General features: G+C 33.7%; 1 protein-coding gene across 1 annotated transcript in view; it reads right to left on the bottom strand.

The window, feature by feature from the left end:
- The window catches only part of LOC135200276 (nephrin-like), an 833838-nt gene that overhangs the window by 331835 nt on the left and 481219 nt on the right, over positions 1 to 20784 (bottom strand). The window contains 1 exon segment of the mRNA XM_064228764.1: positions 7669 to 7801. Coding sequence (XP_064084834.1) covers positions 7669 to 7801 — 133 coding nt within the window.

The raw sequence follows: 20784 nt of genomic DNA on the forward strand, positions 1-20784 counted from the left end.
CGAAGGGCAAAGTCTTCATAAGGTGAAAGAGCAATTCAGTTGGTAAAAAGAACTGTTGGTAGTTAGGTTCGAAATTAGGCAAACAAAAATCTAAGCCCCAAGGACAGCATGAATTCTTCACGCTTTGACAGAATCCTTTTTGAGAAGTTAAAAACACAAACTTCTGCAAAACTTAGGGAACAACAACACCCAACCTTTTCAGTTTTCTATTGTGCCCATCAATGCCCCCTTATCAAAATTAAATACAGTTTTGTTGAAAAGACTAGTAAAAAGTATTTTGTATAATAGTGAAAGGGAATTAATGAACTTTTGTTTTATGGAAATTAGTTATTTTTTTAAACCTTCTATACTCTTGTGTTTACTTGTGATTTCTAATTCAAGAAGACGTGTTGTTGCATCAGCATAAAACTCTGAATGATATAATGAAGCCTTATACACCTTAAACCTAACAAAGTTTGGAATGACGTTGTTGAACTGACAATATTGAGGAAATTCCAAGTCTAGTTTGGCTTTTTCATACTCTTTTGTGAGTTTCTCCAATTTCCTACATTTACTCAGCAACCGTAACCGGTACTGTCCTCTTATAAGTTCTGGAAAGTGGTTCATAACTCTTGATTTTAAGACGAAGAAAGAAGAGAATTGCGGCGAAAAAGCCGCTGACATTTATTTCGGTTCGCAAAGCCCGAAGAGCGAAGTTCCCGATATCTACAAATAAGGGCCGGAACTGGGGCTCAAAGCAGTATAGTACATCATGAAGGAAGTCCCAGGGAAAGGCATCCGTTAAAAGCTTATGTTCAATGCCGACGTTTCGCGACGTGTACTCGCGATTTCAGCCTAGAAAATCTATCAAACAGATACGAAACGTAGGCGCTTAATAAATGGATAAAAGACAGAAAGCGTCTCCATACTCCAAATGCTTATATATATATATATATCTATATATATATATATCATATATATATATATATATATATATATATATATATATATATATAATATGTATATACACACACATGTATGTATGTTATATATATATATATATATATATATATATATATATATCAATTCAAGCTACAAATGTCCTTTAATATCTAAATTCACTTTACCTCCCAAATGATATATTTTCATATATGTACCGAAGGGGAATTTTTAAGTTGGCCGATTGGATAGCGTCACTGGCTGTCCTGATTTCGTCCCCGTCCACCTGGACGGTGGTTCGATCCCATGGGGGACGAAATTGTTATCAACTTAAAAAAAAAAAAAAAAAAAAAAAAAAAAACAAAAAAAAAAAAAAAAAAAAAAACACAAAAAAAAAAAAAAAATTCCCCTTCGGTACATATATGAAAATATATCATTTGGGAGGTAAAGTGAATTTAGATATTAAAGGACATTTGCAGCTTGATTGATATATAAATGGATCACGGTTCGATGTGATAATTATTCATATATATATATATATATATATATATATATATATTATATTATATATATCTATATATATATATATATATATATATATATATATATATATATATATATATATATATATATATATATATAATATATAATATATATATATATATCTATATAATATATATATTATATATATTAATATAGTTGTGTGCACGTAACGAGTAAACTAGTAAACTGAAAACTTAAGACCTTTCCAAATAAAAATTACAAATGCTCAATGAAATAAAACTAAAAGTACATGACACGGATTTGAAAAACGAACGAAGAGAGAAAATACTAAAAGAAAAGCCAATAGTTCACCTTTAAGCGAACCTTTGCATAGCACACAATACTCACCTATTTCTCTGGAACTTGAGTTACAATATGCAGCACTATAAAATTACCCGCGGTCATACATTAACCCTTAATAAGGCAATGAATATTAATTGCACAATATACTTATCCAATACAGACCATGAATTTTTAAGTTTGCACATCTTGCAATACCGCGTACTGAACATTTCTGAATCTACCAGAGAGGAGATTTTACTGGACTTGAATGTTTCATACCAATTCGGGAGATAATTAAGAATCTAAGTGTGAGCAACACTCCGAAAGTAAAATAAATTGACACAGTCAGCCATGGTGAATGAAAAAGGAATACCATCGGAGAAAGTAAGTGAAAGTTAGGCACGATTAAGGTTTAATTGGTCGACTTGCTTTCACGAGATAAGTTCTAAGGTCTTCAACGCCTAAAATAAAAGTATAAGCAAATTTGAAAAACATTACCTAACGCCAATTCACACACCCAGGCGTTTATGATGACAGGTGTTACGACGCCAAATCACATGAATACCTTGGCTATTCTTGTATTTTAAGATGTAACACTTTTTACAGCACAAAAGAAAAGAAATGTTGAAATGTCCCCGTAATAGACAGCCATCATTTTCCTTTCATTCTAAAACCTGACACTGACGATCTAAAGTTAGATCATCTTCACTTACTTAAAAATCATTCATTGATTCACGCATCAGTCATTCACTACTGTGATTCCCAGACCTCACTGTAGCTCAATACAGATTAGACCAGATCCCTAAGTTCTGTTGCAAGTTTATATGAGATATGAGGGGAACGTAATAATTTTCAAGTTTCAAGTATTTGATTTCTTATACAGAGAGAGAGAGAGAGAGAGAGAGAGAGAGAGAGAGAGAGAGAGAGAGAGAGAGAGAGAGAGAGAGAGATCTTATGCACAATTAATATTGCAGATAGTAGTTGAATCTAAACGCGTGACGAAAAATATTAGAAAGTTAACAAAAATTCGTAATCATATGAGTCATAAGTAAGTGAAAGTCCATGAAGAATAAAAGAAGAAAGCAGAAAAGAAGGAAGAATACGATTAGAATATAAACAAACAAACCCAAGACAGGAAGTACCAGTTATCTATTATTCAAAACTTGGGGGAAAAACACGAAAAAATTATAGCTCGCCTTGATAACACGTCATGTAAATAGGATCAACATGCAGAGCAAATACAAGAACTTCTTTATGGAGGCCGCAAATAACAGCACACTGAACCCAGCGGTGAATTCAGCAAATGTAAACACTTGACGAATTCTAGATCTGCGAAGTATCCAGCAAGTTGGGAAGAAGTGTAGGAGGAGATAATGAGGTAAACAGAAGGAAAGCAGGGGAATATGAAGGGGAAAATTATGGAAGAGATGATGAAGAGTAATGCGAGAACAATGGAGAAAGATATACGATGAATTGGATAAAAAATGAATAAAAAAATAAAAGCCAAACAATGGTGAATAAACCGAGATCCTAAGACCACCCACGGAATATTACTATCCGCAGATCACTAATGACTTTGCATGAGATGCATTAGTAAATAAAACAGATAAAATAACATAGTAACGTTGAACAAAAGAGAAAGTATAATGCACCTGACACGGCAAAACACACACACACACACACACACACACAGAGAGAGAGAGAGAGAGAGAGAGAGAGAGAGAGAGAGAGAGAGAGAGAGAATGCATCAAAGAGTCTGGTCCAATCGCGCCTGTCGGACCCGATTTTAACTTCGGCATTTCTGTCTCGACGATTTTCTCTCTGCGTTGCTCCTTTGCCCATTCTGGATTTTATCAGGTTAATACTATCTCGGAAAGGGCTGTCAAAACCACATCCCTTAAGATTTCCAGCCATGTCGGTGATTCCCTGTTAACCCGAGGAAAAAAATTTGTTCTGGAAGCACTGTTGATTTCAATAATATACATACATACACACACAAACATACATATATATGCGTATTCCTTTCAACGCTGGCAGGAGAATACATTCCCCAAAATTAACTTACTTCGTACTGCTTTTCAAACTAACGTTAATTTCTTTACATATTCATTCTAACCCCGAAGCGAAAACAATATAAAAGACTTTATGATGCACGATTCAATAACACTATGGCACTAATTAATTTGGATCGCTATCAAAGATCTAATAATTCCAGGAAATTTGCCAATAAGTTGTCTAGCATGAAATTCATAATGAATTCAGTGTTACACAATGAAGTTTTCTAAAAACCATATTTGGTCTAAAGCACAAAAATCACTATACTATATAAATGGTTCACTCGACAAATTTCTAATTTATCTTAACACATGACTTCTAGTCTTCATGATGCAAGCTTCGATTTAATATTTCAAAACACGCGCACCAGTTTTTTTTTTTTTTAAAGCTTCTAAGTTCCAGGCCACGATTTTCGCTTTTACGCTTCAGATTCTCTGTTTTAAACGCAGGTTTCAACTTTATGTCCGATTAATGCGTTTTAGTTTTAGCTTCACACCAAAAGTCTCGATTTTAACATTCAATATGACGTATCGATTAATGTTTCACATCTTATAAGGTGATTCCTCTTTAACATTTCCAATGAGATTTGATTTTGACTTTTCGAAATAAATGTTTCAGCTTCTGTTTTTCAGAGTTTTGATTTCTGTTTTAAATCCGTTTCCCAGTTTGCATGTCTCAGTCAATCTTCGATTGTATGAATTTACGTCTGACGTTTTTCTATAAATATTTAATGCAAAATATACCATAGTTGTTCAAAACAATCCTGCTGCGTCAATGCGAGTTATTTTTAAAACACATAGGAAAAATGAATATTTAACCATAAAATGTAACAATATGACCACATAGTAGAAGTCCAAGTAATCGTGAGGTGGCCTTTACAGGCAGAGCCAATATGCAAGTGTATTATATTATATGAGAAAATTAAGCTCCGTACTAATCAGAGGAACTTTTCTATTCCCGTAACGTTGTAATGAATAACGGGAGATTTTATTTTTAATACTAAAATATTAGTCTACTTAATGATGATAATTAAGACTGAACAGCTCACTATTCGGCTGGTAGCCTCTCTCCACCCCGATCGTCACAATGAAATACTAAGAAATACAGACTACTGACAGTATTCATCTTATTAACGTCAATTGGCATTAATTACATGAATAAACGGGGCAATTTTGAATGACAGTTCCTACGACAAAATCCAAAACATAGAATGAACTAAATGAAGAGAATTGTATAATGATCGATCAACCTTTAACTTCAATTCGGTTATTTTTGGTACCGTTATTTTAATGAGAAATCTCGGCAACTGCCATTATCTACCAGGTAAACATTCCCTGACATCAAGAGAATTTATTGCTCATAAAGCGCAATTATTCTAATCATACAGACTTATTAAGTCTGGACTCCAAGTATCGCCAGGTACACAATTATATCTCCAATTTAAAGAAAGCTATTATTGACCTTTCAAATATTTTCACTTGGATGACAATTATATATCATTGTTTTTCCACAGCTGTAAACAATATTGTGATTTAATAAAACTAGGAAAGTCAATTATCTTTTCAAAAAGCTTGACCTGTAAACAATAAACTGACACTGTTTAAGAAAATGAACTATAAATTCAGCATCAAATTAAATTCATTAGAATAATTCGACTATAAAAACCTTGGGAAAGTATTATTATAATTATGTGAATCACGACTGAGTCTACAAAAGTCTCTGAAATAATAATATTCTATTGTTTTGTTTTTTCTTTTCATGTGTTTTAATCCATACCTCTGTCCTTTTGATTACTAAGTAACGACAGGAAGCCAAGTTGGTATTTGAAGATTTCACTGCTATGAATTTAAAAGCTTTGTTACGAAATGGGCTTTCCGAACTTGTCAAAAAGTGCCAAACACCCGTATTCCTAACTGAACGCATCTTTTATGTTGCATATATCCGTTGATATAAGAAATTCTCTTATCAATATTTAAAAAAATGAAAAAAAAACAAACCTGAATTTCCACGAATGAATCCATATTCTGCACATTATTTCAAAATTACTGTCTTTAAAGAAGAACAAATTTTCTATTTACTAATAATAAAAAAAAACACGTAAACCTCCATGGCCGAAGGCATAAAAATGGTTTTAATTCAGTCCCATAATAGCATTCCTTACAATTTTCAGAATTTGTTTTATTAAGCGCCTTGCTAACACGGAAAAACTGCTATGAAATATCTTAAATTATGCGTAATTGATTTCCCAAAATAAAAGCAAATATAAAAACACTTCTCATTCGCTGAAAAACACTCGTAAAATCCTTCAACAACAGTCTTACAGAAATTTAGTCGGTAGCAAGGCAAAACAATCTGTTATGAAAATTCTAAAAAGAAGAGAAAAAGAAATTCGAAAACCCAGACAGAAAAAAATGCTTATTCATTCCAAAACAACAAGTTTGCCTCAGAGCTTTTTTTCCATTCCATGTTGCCCGTCTTTTAACCAAATCATTTAATCCGAACAGCGCAACCTTGACTTAATGTGCTATTGATTTGTTGTCGTTTGAACGGCGTCAACAGCAGCAGCACCAGACGAGTTTTAATTTTGGCCACGCAGCAAATACACTATGCTTGCCGGTGAATAATTACTGGTGCCTTAATGAGTAAATACAAGAATGTATAAAAAAAAAGGCTTTCTGCAATTTGCTTGCGTTCTTTTTTCTTTTCACTGGTGCTCTCTCCCGTACTTCTCTTCCATATAACATGTTATCACTGTCTTATCGCACATGCAGTGTTATCTCTCTCTCACTTTCTTCCCCAGACATCTTTTATACACAATGTTTCATCATGATTAACCTTTTGCCGCTTATGAAGAGAATACTGCCCTCGTCAAAATGCAAGTGAAGAGAACACTGTCGACTATATATATATATATATATATATATATATATATATATATATATATATATATATATATATATATATATATATATATATATATACCGAATCTATCGGCAATTGTGAAGTGAATTCTACCCTTGCAGAAGGAATATTGATTCGGTCGCCACGGAATATACAAGAGTTAACAGCAAATCTGCACTGAATATCAGAAAGTCATAAAACTGCTGTTTCCCTCCCGTGGGAGCAATCACGAGGGCAGATATGAAACCCTGATGCTTTTGATTAATCTTTCAGGAAACGAGGGAACCGACATTTCCTTCTGTCCCTTATATTTGGGCCAAATGATTCGTCTTTCCTTAAACTAAAATATGATTCGAGTGACTCGATTTTTCAACTGTAAAAGAAGTAATTTACCTCTGCTATTACAAACTCGATTCTTCAACTGTAAAAGAAGTAATTTACCTCTGCTATTACAAAGCTAACATATCGTGTAATGTTTAAAATAACGTAAATTGTCTTTACTCTGATCTCGTTGAAAATGTACTCGCATTTTTCTGCAAGTCATATCAACAGAATTGTCACAATAGTATGTAAACGGTTCGATTATCTTTTTGAAGGGTAGTTTTAATATCTTTAATTTAGCTGTTTAGTCTACATAACGTAGTTAATCGCGTCATAAACTACAGTTTTTTTTTCTCTCCCTCTTTTGCGTTTATGCCTATCAGTGTTCATATAATGCAAGACATGAATATTTCATATCTGTTGTGTGGGTACTCATTACTATTTCGTACAATTCATATTTAGTATTTTTACGGAAAACATCATTGCAATTCATTCCATGGAGTATTAGAACAGCCTTAAGCCACAAGAGAATTTGCTATGTATTTCGCAAGAATTCTTGTCTTTGGCAAGTTATTAATTTTGTAGATCATCCCTTAAATATAGATGGTATTGATTCAGTGTAAATCAAAATATGATTTGTGTACTCACGTGTAGAAAGGGAGGCGAGCCCCATCCTTGTACCAGAGGACGAGGGTGGGGTTGTCCCCCACCTGGTTGTGGGTGACCACGCATGGGAGTTGGGAGGGAGCCCCTGCTACGCCACTCACGCTAGACATAGGCCCTGTAAAGATAAGGTTGTCGTTAAGTTAGCAGTCGTAATGGCCTCTGGGCTGATTAACGACGGCAGCAAGGGAGAGAGAGAGAGAGAGAGAGAGGGGGGGGGGGGGGGGGGGGGAGGGGGGGGGGGATGGCCGAAGGGCATTAGGAGGAAGAGTGGATAGATATAAGCGTAGATATGGATTTAATGCTGTACCAAAATACTGTGGTCGATTAGAGAGAGAGAGAGAGAGAGAGAGAGAGAGAGAAGGTAAAATGGAGTTGGGTGAAAGAGTAGATGCAAATGTACATGAAAAGACTTTCATTTTGAAATGAAAGCGTCTAAAATGAAATAGCATGCCGAATTATTAATGTGTGTGTGTGTGTGTGTGTGTGTGTGTGTGTGAGAGAGAGAGAGAGAGAGAGAGAGAGAGAGAGAGAGAGAGAGAGAGAGAGAGAGAAAAGAAATATTCTCGTTAACTTTTGCACATTCTTTGAAACATGACAGATGAGGTGTTGCCTCAACTGATGAGTTTGTACTTATTAAAAGAAACAGCGAGACCAATCAAAATTTTGATGATAATATATACATATATATATATATATATATATATATATATATATATATATATATATATATATATATATATATATATATATATATATATATATATATATATATATATATATATATATATATAATATAGGACAACGATGATTCCATTTTAAAATTAATATTTCATTATAAAATGAAATACGAAAGGGAAAGAAGGATAAGTAGACATGGAGCAATATTTTCCAGGAAAACGCTTGTTATTCTTCGGAAGATAAGATTTAGATACGGAACTATCAAAATGACAGTGAATGTTTATTAAGTAAATGAATTTAATAAATGTAAAAAAGGAAAAATAAGATTTTCTTGTTGATTTTGACATGCAAACAATACAGCCCTGGGTGAAAAATAATCTTGAGTAACATCAAGTCAGTGGTTTTAATAAGACTTGATTACGAAAATTGTAAAAACAATTTGGTTCAGCAATACACGCGTGGTAGTAGGGAGAGCTCAAGAGCCTTTCTTTACACAGGCTGGAATATTGACGATATAACCACTTTTGTCAAATGCACAGACACACACACACATACATACATACATACATACATACATAAATACATACATACATACATACATACATACACATATATATACACAATATTAGTTTATATTGAAGAACAACTCTCACAACTCTCTCGAAAAAGAGAACAAAAAATCAAAGCAAAAATCTCCCTCTCTTTTCTTCTTTCTATTCCAGTCCATCCCTCTTCGCATCAAATCAATTTAGAGCTCCGAGTACCATCAGCTCTTTTCCAGCTGTATGGTCTCCTTGATGTCGTCGGATCTGTCCCCAAGATGTCTGTCGCCTTTGCCTTGGGGTCTCTTTTATAAGGTGAAAATAAAAGCAATTGCTGCGAAGCAGGAGCGTTCGAGTGAAAGCATCCTGCAAGCATCAAAAGCAACGTCGCGTGAGAGAGAGAGAGAGAGAGAGAGAAGCAGCAGCAGCAGCATAGCGGAACTAAAAGCATCGTTATTTCGTATGAAAAGCGTCGTACCGCGCTTGTTGTCATATCTGAAACTAATAATAATAAAAATAATAATAATAATAATAATAATAATAATAATAATAATAATAATAATAATAATAATAATAATAATAATAATAACAATAATAATAATGGTCGTTATTGCTCCCTTATTTATCAACACTTTATGTAAATGATAATTCCACAATTCACGTTTTATTATTATATTATTATTATTATTATTATTATTATTATTATTATTATTATTATTATTATTATTAGATCTCACGTAGAACAAAAAATAATCGCTTGAACTACAAAACATTCACTGAACTGAATTCCCGGATAAAATGAAAAGCCACAAAATTCGAAGGCAGAGAGAGAGAGAGAGAGAGAGAGAGAGAGAGAGAGAGAGAGAGAGAGAGAGAGCTGAAAAAAAAACAGAATGGGATAAAATGGACAAAGTACAGTACAAAAAATTATAGTACCTTCCAACAGATACACACACACACACACACACACACACACATATATATATATATATATATATATAATATATATATATATATATATATATATATATATATATATATATATATATATATATATATATATATATATATATATATATATATATATATTTATATATATATATATATCATCGCGACATTTTTAATATTCACATATATTTAAGCTCCATACGTAAGTTACCATTCAATTCGTCCAGTCCTATTTGCACAGGTGGGAGGACGAACGTCTGGCCAAATATATATAATTTGTGATTACCTTTGTATAATAACTATGTTGAATAGATTATTTCAGTGGGAAGTCTAACCAAGTTCATTCTTAGGGTATTATCAGAATTAACCAATCCATAAATTGCAAAACTATTATACACAGTTTTCCATACTGTACTATTAGTCTGCAGCAAATGTTTACATTTACTTCTTGGCATTAAATTCTTATTTTGAGAAAGTGCACTTCATGCAACGATTGCTCCAAAGCTATCAATCATCTAAATGCCGAAAACTCTCACCTGGAAAAAGAAAAATGCTAGAGTATATAGTAAAATTATATTTTGTTCGGCTGCTAACATCTTGCGACGTGAAGAGAGAGAGAGAGAGAGAGTGGGAGAAGGAGGCGAGAGAGAGAGAGAGAGAGAGAGAGAGAGAGAGAACATCTTCCGTTGTATTTCTGGGTAATTGCTTATATAAGTATGATAGTGATGTAGAGATTACCAGTGTTCACAGCTGCATCCAAAAATAAGTGAGAGAGAGAGAGAGAGAGAGAGAGAGAGAGAGAGAGAGAGAGAGAGAGAGAGAGAGAGAGAGACCAATTACTGGTAAATTCCAATTACGAAACACTCTCAGATCTCCAGATACAATACCAATATCGATATTTTTTCGCTCTCTTTCGCTGTTTTCTTGAAACGAAACAATGCGCTACTGTGACAAAAAAAAAAGAAGTTTGTTTAACCGCTGGGTAATTCCCTATGAAACGCCATTATGCCGATTGGCGTCAATAGAACGCGCCTTTTTTTTTCCTTTTTCCCCACAAAAGGTGCCTTCCTCGTAGAGTGATTGAAAAAAACCGCGTCCGAACCAGGTAGGTGACTGACGGTGTCTATTACGAGATTGCACCTGAGGTATTGAGGCAAAAGTCATTCTCATTTGGGACGATAAACAAAGAGGGCGATGAAGGCAGTGGAAAGAGAGGTTGGATATTAATAGTACTTGTGCCACTGCGATGAGTCCTATCGTTAGTGATGAAGATTATGAAGCTGAAAACACTCCGGTGATAAGAGGCTTTTATAATCTCACGACACGTGCAGACACGAAGCCATTCACTTGTAACGTTACGTTAAACAGCTAATTCTCACTTATACTAATAAAAGGGTACAGATACAGATAAGAAAGCAGGGTACACTGTTGATAAAGCTCTCTCTCTCCCTCTTTCTCTCTCTCTCTAACACACACACACACACACACACACACACACACACACACACACACACACACATATATATATATATATATATATATATATATATATATATATATATATATATATATATATATATATATATATATATATATATATATAACTGTGTGTTATTCCTAACTTTAATATGGTTATCTAGCTGTGTAATTTACCACGCTGCGCATCATACTTTATTCACCTTACTCAAGTTTCAGTAGCTGTTTGAGTTTTAAAAGATTTAGGTCCGTTTTCTGTTTCAACTAAAGTGTTGGACTTATCGAAGATTTATGTAATTGAATAAGCTTTGTGGTTGTTCTCTAAAATGATGTGTGTGCATTGTGGCTAATGAAATAAAAGCAAAGCAGGATGCAGATTATTTTCAATCGAAAATTTTTTTTTTTTCATCTATTTTAATTTTGTGTTATATCTTCTCAGCGACATTAGTGGGCTTATTCCATTGTCTAAAACCCTCAACTAAAAGATTTTAACTGAATAAAAAATAAGCAACATCACCATTTACAAAAAATGACTACCCTCATATCAAGACATACGACAGGCAGCTAACAGTGTTTGTCATCACCCCATTATGCACTTGGAGTAAGCAAGGCATTTACTGTATCAGCTTGTCTTTTATATAAGAAGGGAAGACACTCTTAGTAACTTTTTAAGACATCCATCTCGATTAGATACAGTTCGAATATTTTATGCAGCTATCTGATTCGTAACTTTACATACAACTCCAACAACAATGCCTTTAATCTTTAGGTTACCTTTCTGTACATTTGTTCTTTTTCAAGCGGTCTTGCGTCCACTGCCACTTATTTCTCATACAGCTGTCGAACTGAAAAGTACGTCAGAAATCCTAAATACCTTAGTATGCTGTTCCCTCAATATCAAAATACTAATGCCACAATCTACACATGGATCTTTGACTATCTCCTTCTCTTTTTGTCCGGACTGTGCGTCAACTTCGTACTTTCTTCAGATATATTCCAATCTCCAATATCTAAAAAAAATGACAACGCCCTCAATCCACTGGTATGTTTTCTTCTGAACCTCTCTCTTCTGTTCTTCTTTTTCTTTCTCTCTCTTTCTCAAACCCTACCTAAAAACAACCATTTTACCCTGAACTTGCTAACATTTTCCCAAAGCCTTTCATCAGCCATCACTTTTTTTCCACCGAGTTCGCGTGTGTACTTAGAGAGCTTCTTCAACTACAGCCCCGAAACTCACCGCCTACTTACCACTTACTTCATGTTCTTAAAAATGATCTTCATCTTTATTCGCTGGCTCTTACTTGAACGAAACCTCCCAAAAGTTCATGTTAACCTTCAGTACTCGCCAACGAAAACGAAAGAGCTCAAAACAAACTGTATTTCTGGTCACCTTTCGTCTTACAATTCCTTTAATTTAACCACTCGCCGTGCAGAGACCTCCCACACAATCGATCGTCGTAGTCTTTCCATCCTCATCTCGTTCCTTTTGAAAAGCATACTTGTGCAACTTCCTCATTGAAGCGGCGTATTTACAGCGACCAAGCTCCTTTCACAAGAGGACTATGGAAGGCTTCATGCCTTCCCTTTCACCCGGGCCACTCCACAAGCTCACCTATCACTCCCATCTCTCTCTCTCTCTTCTCTCTCTCTCTCTCTCTCTCACTGAAAAATCATTTGGCTTCCGAAGCCATAACATGCTACCTATATATATATATATATATATATATATATATATATATATATATATATATATATATATATATATGTATATGCATCTGTAGTTTTTTCTTCGCTTATCGTTTTACCTTTTTTTCTTACAATGCATTTTTCTAACATTCAGTCTTTCTGGACATGAGTCACGGAAATAAGAGGAACTATTAAAAAGGAGAAAACAAAAAGGCTGGAAAACAGAAAATGAGGTAAGATGAGCGAATACAAATATAAATTAAGGAAAAAGATAAGGGAGAAAAAATGTGAGGAAAACACTAAAAAAAAAAAGAAAGAAAAAATAAGGTAAAGAATAATGAGAGAAAAATAAAAAACGAGGAAAAAAAAGGACAAAGAAGAGGGAAACACGTCTACGAGAAGGAAAAATCTGGACTAATTTATGGATAAACACTGGAAAATGAGAAAATATGTTGGGCGAGAGACGAGAAAACCGAAGTGTAAGTGGGGAAGGTGTAATCAGTGAGTTCGTCCGTCGATAAAAATGTGCCAATAAAACAACAAATGGGTGAATTTATGAGCAATAAATATAGTGGGTGTGTGTAGCAGGGAGAGTAAAGAAACGAATGGAATAGAAGTAATCTGGAAAAAAATGATCGAAGCAACAAGAACCGAGAGAGAAGGAAGGACGCCGAGTGATGAAGTAATAATAATAATAATAATAATAATAATAATAATAATAAGAAGAAGAAGAAGAAGAAGAAGAAGAAGAAGAAGAAGAAGAGAAGAAGAAGAAGAAGAAGAAGAATACAAAAGGAAGAATTAAAAGAAGATATTCATGAAAAAGAAAGGAAGAAATGGGGCAATCAAACGTAGTCAAGACAATTATTGTGAGTGGAATTAAGGAAAACACTGACTAGTCAGGGACAAAATAATCTCTTTACCTTTATGAAAAAGATGAAATGGAATGCAACAGTTATAATCCCAAGTGTTTACTGATTGTAAGTGAGAGAGAGAGAGAGAGAGAGAGAGAGAGAGAGAGAGAGAGAGAGAACATAAACTATTTTCTAATGTCTATTGGTTCATCATTGCTCTACGGACTATATATTACTTAGGGGATTGTGACTGCTACTTAAAAACAAAATGCAAAAAGTAACAAGAAAAAACAAGAGGTATGCTTTAGTTGGTGACACCAAATATGATGATGTTAGTTGCAATGTGAAAAATACTTAATTTTTTATTTACGAAATATTTTGTATTTGACGTTGGTGAAGCGACGATTCAATAATACTGGTGAAGTATGACGTATTAGGATTTAAAAGATGATTACGTTGAGTAATATTTTGAATTAATGATTTCTTTTACTTTTTCACTGACCAATATGGTGGCATGATGAAACTGTTGATAGACAAGATAATGAAACCAAGTATCGCCTTGATATTGAATAAAAATAGTTTCTTTGTTACAGAATATTCATGGCAAGGATTACTGTTCATGGTCGTTAAAAACTACATAATAAAGATACTGGAACAATTCGATATCACAAGTGACGATAATAATGAGCTTACTTCTAAGTATTTAACGAGCTTGAGTGAAAAATCGAAGACAAATATTCGATTCTCTTTACGAGGAAAGAAAAGCAAAGTAAAAAAAAAATATGTCGACGTCAGTTCCATTACTTTCTTCCGTCTTCGTTTATTTCAGCAAATTATGCTGACATGACATGTATTTGTCTAATATATATGTGTGTGTATATAATATATATAATATAATATATATATATAATACAATATATATATACAATATATATATAATATATATATATATATATATATATATATATTACACATATAGTATGTATGTATGTGTATATATATATCTATATATATATATATATATATAATATATATATATATATATATATATATATATACCGCTATCCTAGACAGCCTTTGCTTTGGCATCATTCCAGTATGCTACAATGAACCCACAAAATTATTATTTTCCCATTTTCTTTAAGCGTTCCTAATTCTTAGCGAGTAAACAAAAAATTGAACTAATCTCGGCGAAAGAGGTCAGGAAATTTATTTGTAATAACACTTAATGACCTAAATAACGCCAAGCATCCTATTAATAAAAGCGTAAAATACAAGAAAGCCACAGGTGATTAGGCAAAGTATAGTCATTAAGTGCCAGGAGAAAAAAGTACCGCTGCGGCGAAAACTCATTTTCTTAATAAAAGTAAACGTCGTCTGATTGAGTTATCGAGAGACGAGTCCGAACAAAAAAAAAAAAAAAAAGCCTCCTTATTTTCGAGAGAAAGATAATTTGACGGAACTACTCATTTTTCGCAGGACCCCTTTTCCTATAATGAAAAAGCTCCCCGCCGCTGTTGCCGTGTTGCTGCAAGCAAGATCCCTTTGCATGCAAGCAGAGAATGAAGGAAGAAAAGGAAGAAAGCGAAAGCATAGGTCTGCCACAGCATAGTTTAATCCCTCTTTTGGTTTTCACAATCAACAACATCAGTTTATGTTGCATACTGAACGTTGCTTCCATGATACTAGCAAAATCTTTGACGTGCACAATCTTTTCAAAATATTGAGTCAAAAATGGTGACGGTCGAGCAAAAAATCTTCAACTACTCTTCTATGCTATCCAGTTGCTTTATTCTGTCTTAAACAACCCTATATCTCCTGCATATTACATTCTTTTGTTAAAATATGTGCCCTATTCCTTATTTTGAAGTTTGTCTTAAAGGTGATTAACTTTTATCGTTTATAGCTTTACTACCATGGGTGAAATAAATAAATAAAAAAGTAAAAATGAATAAATATAACAGCATCACTAAAAATAACGTCATATAAATTAATACGGGTGAAAGTGTCTCAGACATTCAACATTACCTTCACTTAAAGCGTGTCAAAAATGCATACATCAACAATTTCAAATGTTCATGTACACGAAAACACGCATGTACTGATGTCATATATTATGTAATTTTATTAATCATTTTTAATAGCAAGACAAGCGATGACAAGACACATTCCTCTTCTGTAGAGGCCAACTGAGCGGGCTAACCGTATCCTTACCTAGCTCAGGCCTGAAGCACACAAGAACAAATAGAGGGCCATATTACATAATGCTTAACCCGACAGGCAGGGTAAGACTTTCCTCTTGACGGATAGGAAGATGCAATTCATGGAAAACGAAAGCAGGAGGAAAATTCCCAAACCCATCCTTCCTCTCGAAGGATGGATACAATACCGGACTTATTAGCAAACACAATCTACTTCCAGGTCTGCACACACGCAAGGGATGTTCCCATAAACACAAAACAAACTGCAAGCCTAACGACACCAAGGCGCTCGTGCGCGCTAGCAGAATAAATTCCAAGAACAAATTCCGAGCCTTGGGATATATACGTTGCATCAACAGCCCAGTGACCCCACGGTCTCACGCACTGTTAACCCCCAAGTGTCCAGCGTCCTCGGTCGTAAAAACTCGGCTCTTGATCCCGGTTTTCTAGATAACCGATAGTTCATGCAGGAATCTCCTCCTCCTCCTCCTCCTCCTCCCCTCCTCTCCTCCTCCAGCCTCTCCCCTTGCGAATCCCACACCATCTCCCCTCATCCCCCAAAGGGTAGCCGGGCAATTTACCCGACTCTTAAATTCGGTTTCACGTCTCCATAAACATCACAGCCGTTGTTTTCTCATCGATGTGAAGTGCCCGAAGGAAAGGACTCCTTCAGGAATTTTTTTTTTTTATCTTGAACATTTATTTATATTCTTAATGTCTTGTTATGTTACCGACGTCTGTTTAATTGCGTTTTCTATCCTGCTGCATTCTGTAATAAACAACGCAACATTTCTCACTGATGAACAGTACTCTTACATAATGGAAAATAATAGGCATTACATTTATTCATTTTGTAAGTCAGCAGCCACTGCTGATTTATTATTGCCTTATGCAGCACAAACAGTATCATAATCTTACATATCTCTCATCACACTTCCTTTCCTCCTAGCTTAACACATCTTAATGACGAGTATTTAATTTCTTAATGTGGCAAAGTGAATTGGTTCGTGAATTCCTTTACTTTCAGATGAGGTTGGTCAGACGAAAAGGTTAATACATTAATGTCTTACCTTACTATCACTCTTTAACGGTGTTTCTCATTGTTAATTATATATATATATATATATATAATATATATATATATTATATATAATATATATATATATATTATATACCCATATGGGTGTATATATAGGGAATATATATATATATATAATATATACTATTTTATATATATGGGTGTGTAAATATATATATATATATATATATATATATATATATATATATAATATTATATATATATTATATATACATACACATATGGGTGTGAATATATATATATATATATATATCTATATATATATATATATATATATATCTATATAATATATATATATATACACATATATGTATATATATATATATATATAAATTAAATCCTATATATATAGTATATATATATCTATAGTATATTAGAATGTATTTCTATATATATATAATTATATATATATATATATATATAATATATATATATATATATATATATATATATATATATATATATATATATATATATATATATATATATATATATATATCATATATATATAATTAACGAGAGAAAGACCGTTAAAGAGTGATAGGTAAGGTAAGACATTAATGTCCTTTTCGTCTGACCAACTTCATCTGAAAGTAAAGGAATTCACGAACCAATTCACTTTGCCACATTAAGAAATTAAATGCTCGTCCTTAAGATGTGTTAAGCTAGGAGGAAATAAATAAATACATATATGTGTGTGCGTGTCTGTGTGTATAGAACACTAACTACTTTACACTTCATATTCAGGTACCTCTCCCACATTTCCATGAGAATATTATCAGAAAGTCCAAACCGAACGCCAGTAATCCAAATTCCACCAACTCTCCCCGCTAACAAAAAAAAAAAAAAAAAAAAAAAAAGCTTGCTTCTCGAAATTCGTCAGGAGTACAGGAATTCGCCCGAAGTCCTCGCAAGTCCCTGGGCCTCGCATTTTCAAGACAAAGGACCCCTTGCCTCTCATGCTGGCCTTCGTTTTCGCTCTGTCCCTCCCACCCTCTCTGGAGATCATGTCTTCCCCGGCACTTTTCTTCGGGAAAGAGACGGAAGTGAGGCCAGCTGGAGATGGAATACTAAACGGCATTTTCGTTAAAAATGAAGAGATTCTGGGTTATTATTGATATGATTATTATTATTGGAGAAACAAATCCACAGCCATGTACGGGTATATTTTTCAGAAATAAATCTCTAACAGAGAACTTTCTGGAATCTGTTCGAGTGCTCACGGTCTCATCGAAAAGGGGAATCGAACAGATTCCCGAAAGCTCTCGGGAGCGATATATTTTTAAATAGTCGTACCTAAACATAACAGTGGATTTGTTTCTTCATTTCAAGACTCATTAGTTTGATAATAATAATAATAATAATAATAATAATATAATAATAATAATAATAATAATAATAATAATAATAATAATTATAATAAGATTATTATTATATTATTTTTTTATTATTATTATTTTATTATTATTATTATTAATTTTAGTTTTTTTTTTGTCTATCACAGTCCTCCAATTCGACTGGGTGGTATTTATAGTGTGGGGTTCCGGGTTCCATCCTGCCTCCTTAGGAGTCCATCACTTTTCTTACTATGTGCACCGTTTCTAGGATCTCACTCTTCTGCATGAGTCCTGGAGCTACTTCAGCCTCCAGTTTTTCTAGATTCCTTTTCAGGGATCTTGGGATCGTGCCTAGTGTCCTATGATTATGGGTACAATTTCCACTAGAATATCTCATATCCTTCTTATTTCTACTTTCAGGTCTTCGATACTTATCCATTTTTTCCTTCTCTTACTCTTCAAACAAACTCTGGTGTCCCATGGTATTGCGACATCAATGAGTGACACTTTCTTCTTGATTTTGTCAATCAACGTCACGTCTGGTCTATTTGCACGTATCACCCTATCTGTTCTGATACCATAGTCCCAGAGGATCTTTGCTTGATCCTTTTCTATCACTCCTTCAGGTTGGTGCTCGTACCACTTATTACTGCAAGGTAGCTGATGTTTCTTGCACAGGCTCCAGTGGAGGGCTTTTGCTACTGAAGCCAATGCCTCTTTTTTTATGGGTTGTGTGGCAAGGTGCGGACATTCGCTTGCTATGTGGTTAATGGTTTCATTTTTCGTATTACACTTCCTACATATGTGAGAGATGTTATTTCCATCTATCGTTCTTTGAACATATCAGGTTCTTAGGCCCTGATCTTGTGCCGCTGTTATCATTCCTTCAGTTTCCTTCTTGAGCTCTCCCCTCTGAAGCCATTGCCATGTGTCATCGCTGGTTAGTTGTTTAGTCTGTCTCATGTATTGTCCGTGCATTGGTTTGTTGTGCCAGTCCTCTGTTGTTATTATTATTAATATTATTATTATTATTATTATTATTATTATTATTATTATTTCTCACACATAATCAATAAGCAATATAATTCCACTGCATTGGTGTTGTTTTAATTATCCTATTCCTACTCATACGAACATTATTGCTTTAATTTCATTAAATTTATTATAACTACTATTCTTATTATCTTACTATTTGACACCATAATTAAAAAACTGCTTCCTCTCTCTTCCTTTCAACTCAGTTTTTCGAAACACCTCCTAATCTTCATCAACATTTGTTCTTCTCCCTATTCTATTTTTATCCTCTACGTATTTTCTCGTCTCTACTAAATTCATCACATGGATTATCTCTCTCTTTCTCTCCATCTTTTCCGTCTTTTTCCCCGTCCGTTTAATCTCGCTGTCAATTGGTCATCAATCACTCTTACTCATTACATCGTTATCACTCTTCATCTTTTATCGTTTAGTTCCCCATTTATCGCTTTTTCTGGCCTCTTCCTCTCGTTCGCCGCCATTCTTTTAATAAGACTCGATTTCACACGTAATGAAGATGGCTTGATTTATTGTTTTGTCCGGAGAGAGGCGATGAAAAGTCTGTCTCCCTCGCTGCACGTTTTATCTAGCTTTCACTTAATACCACATTTTCTATCTTTGTTTATTCACTGATTACTTTTTTATGGATTTCAGCTGATTTCATATCTTTGCTATTTATCCAGTTCATTTCGTATTCATCTTTCATTCACTCCAGATCTGGTTAGCAGACTGCAACATCCGGAATAGAGGGAAATGTTTTCATTTCTTTCTGCGTGGGTGCGTGTATGTATAAAGTGGCTAAAGTGACGTTCTCTATTTAGGGTCTTCATCCACAAATCAAAAAGTTGAAGTGTTTGGCAATGACCACTGACTTTTCTGGGGCTACGTCTTTTGGAAATAAACGGCTAAATCTTTGATAATACTCATCCATTTGATTTTTTATCTAGTTATCTATCTGTTCTTTATTTACACACACGCGCATATCATATATAATATATATATATAATATATATATATATTATATATATATAGATATATACATATATATATATGTATATATTATATACTATATATATATATATATATCTATATATATCATATATTATATTATAATATATATATAACAGAAAGCGTGTGTGCTGTAGCACGTATGTGTTAATAAATATATGTATTTTTACATAAACGAAAATCGAAGTGTATTTGTTCCTAACACCACTTATAAACAAATAAATTTAATAAACAAAA

This window comes from Macrobrachium nipponense, chromosome 26 (genome assembly GCF_015104395.2).
Source record: "Macrobrachium nipponense isolate FS-2020 chromosome 26, ASM1510439v2, whole genome shotgun sequence".
NCBI classification, from domain to species: Eukaryota; Metazoa; Arthropoda; class Malacostraca; order Decapoda; family Palaemonidae; genus Macrobrachium; species Macrobrachium nipponense.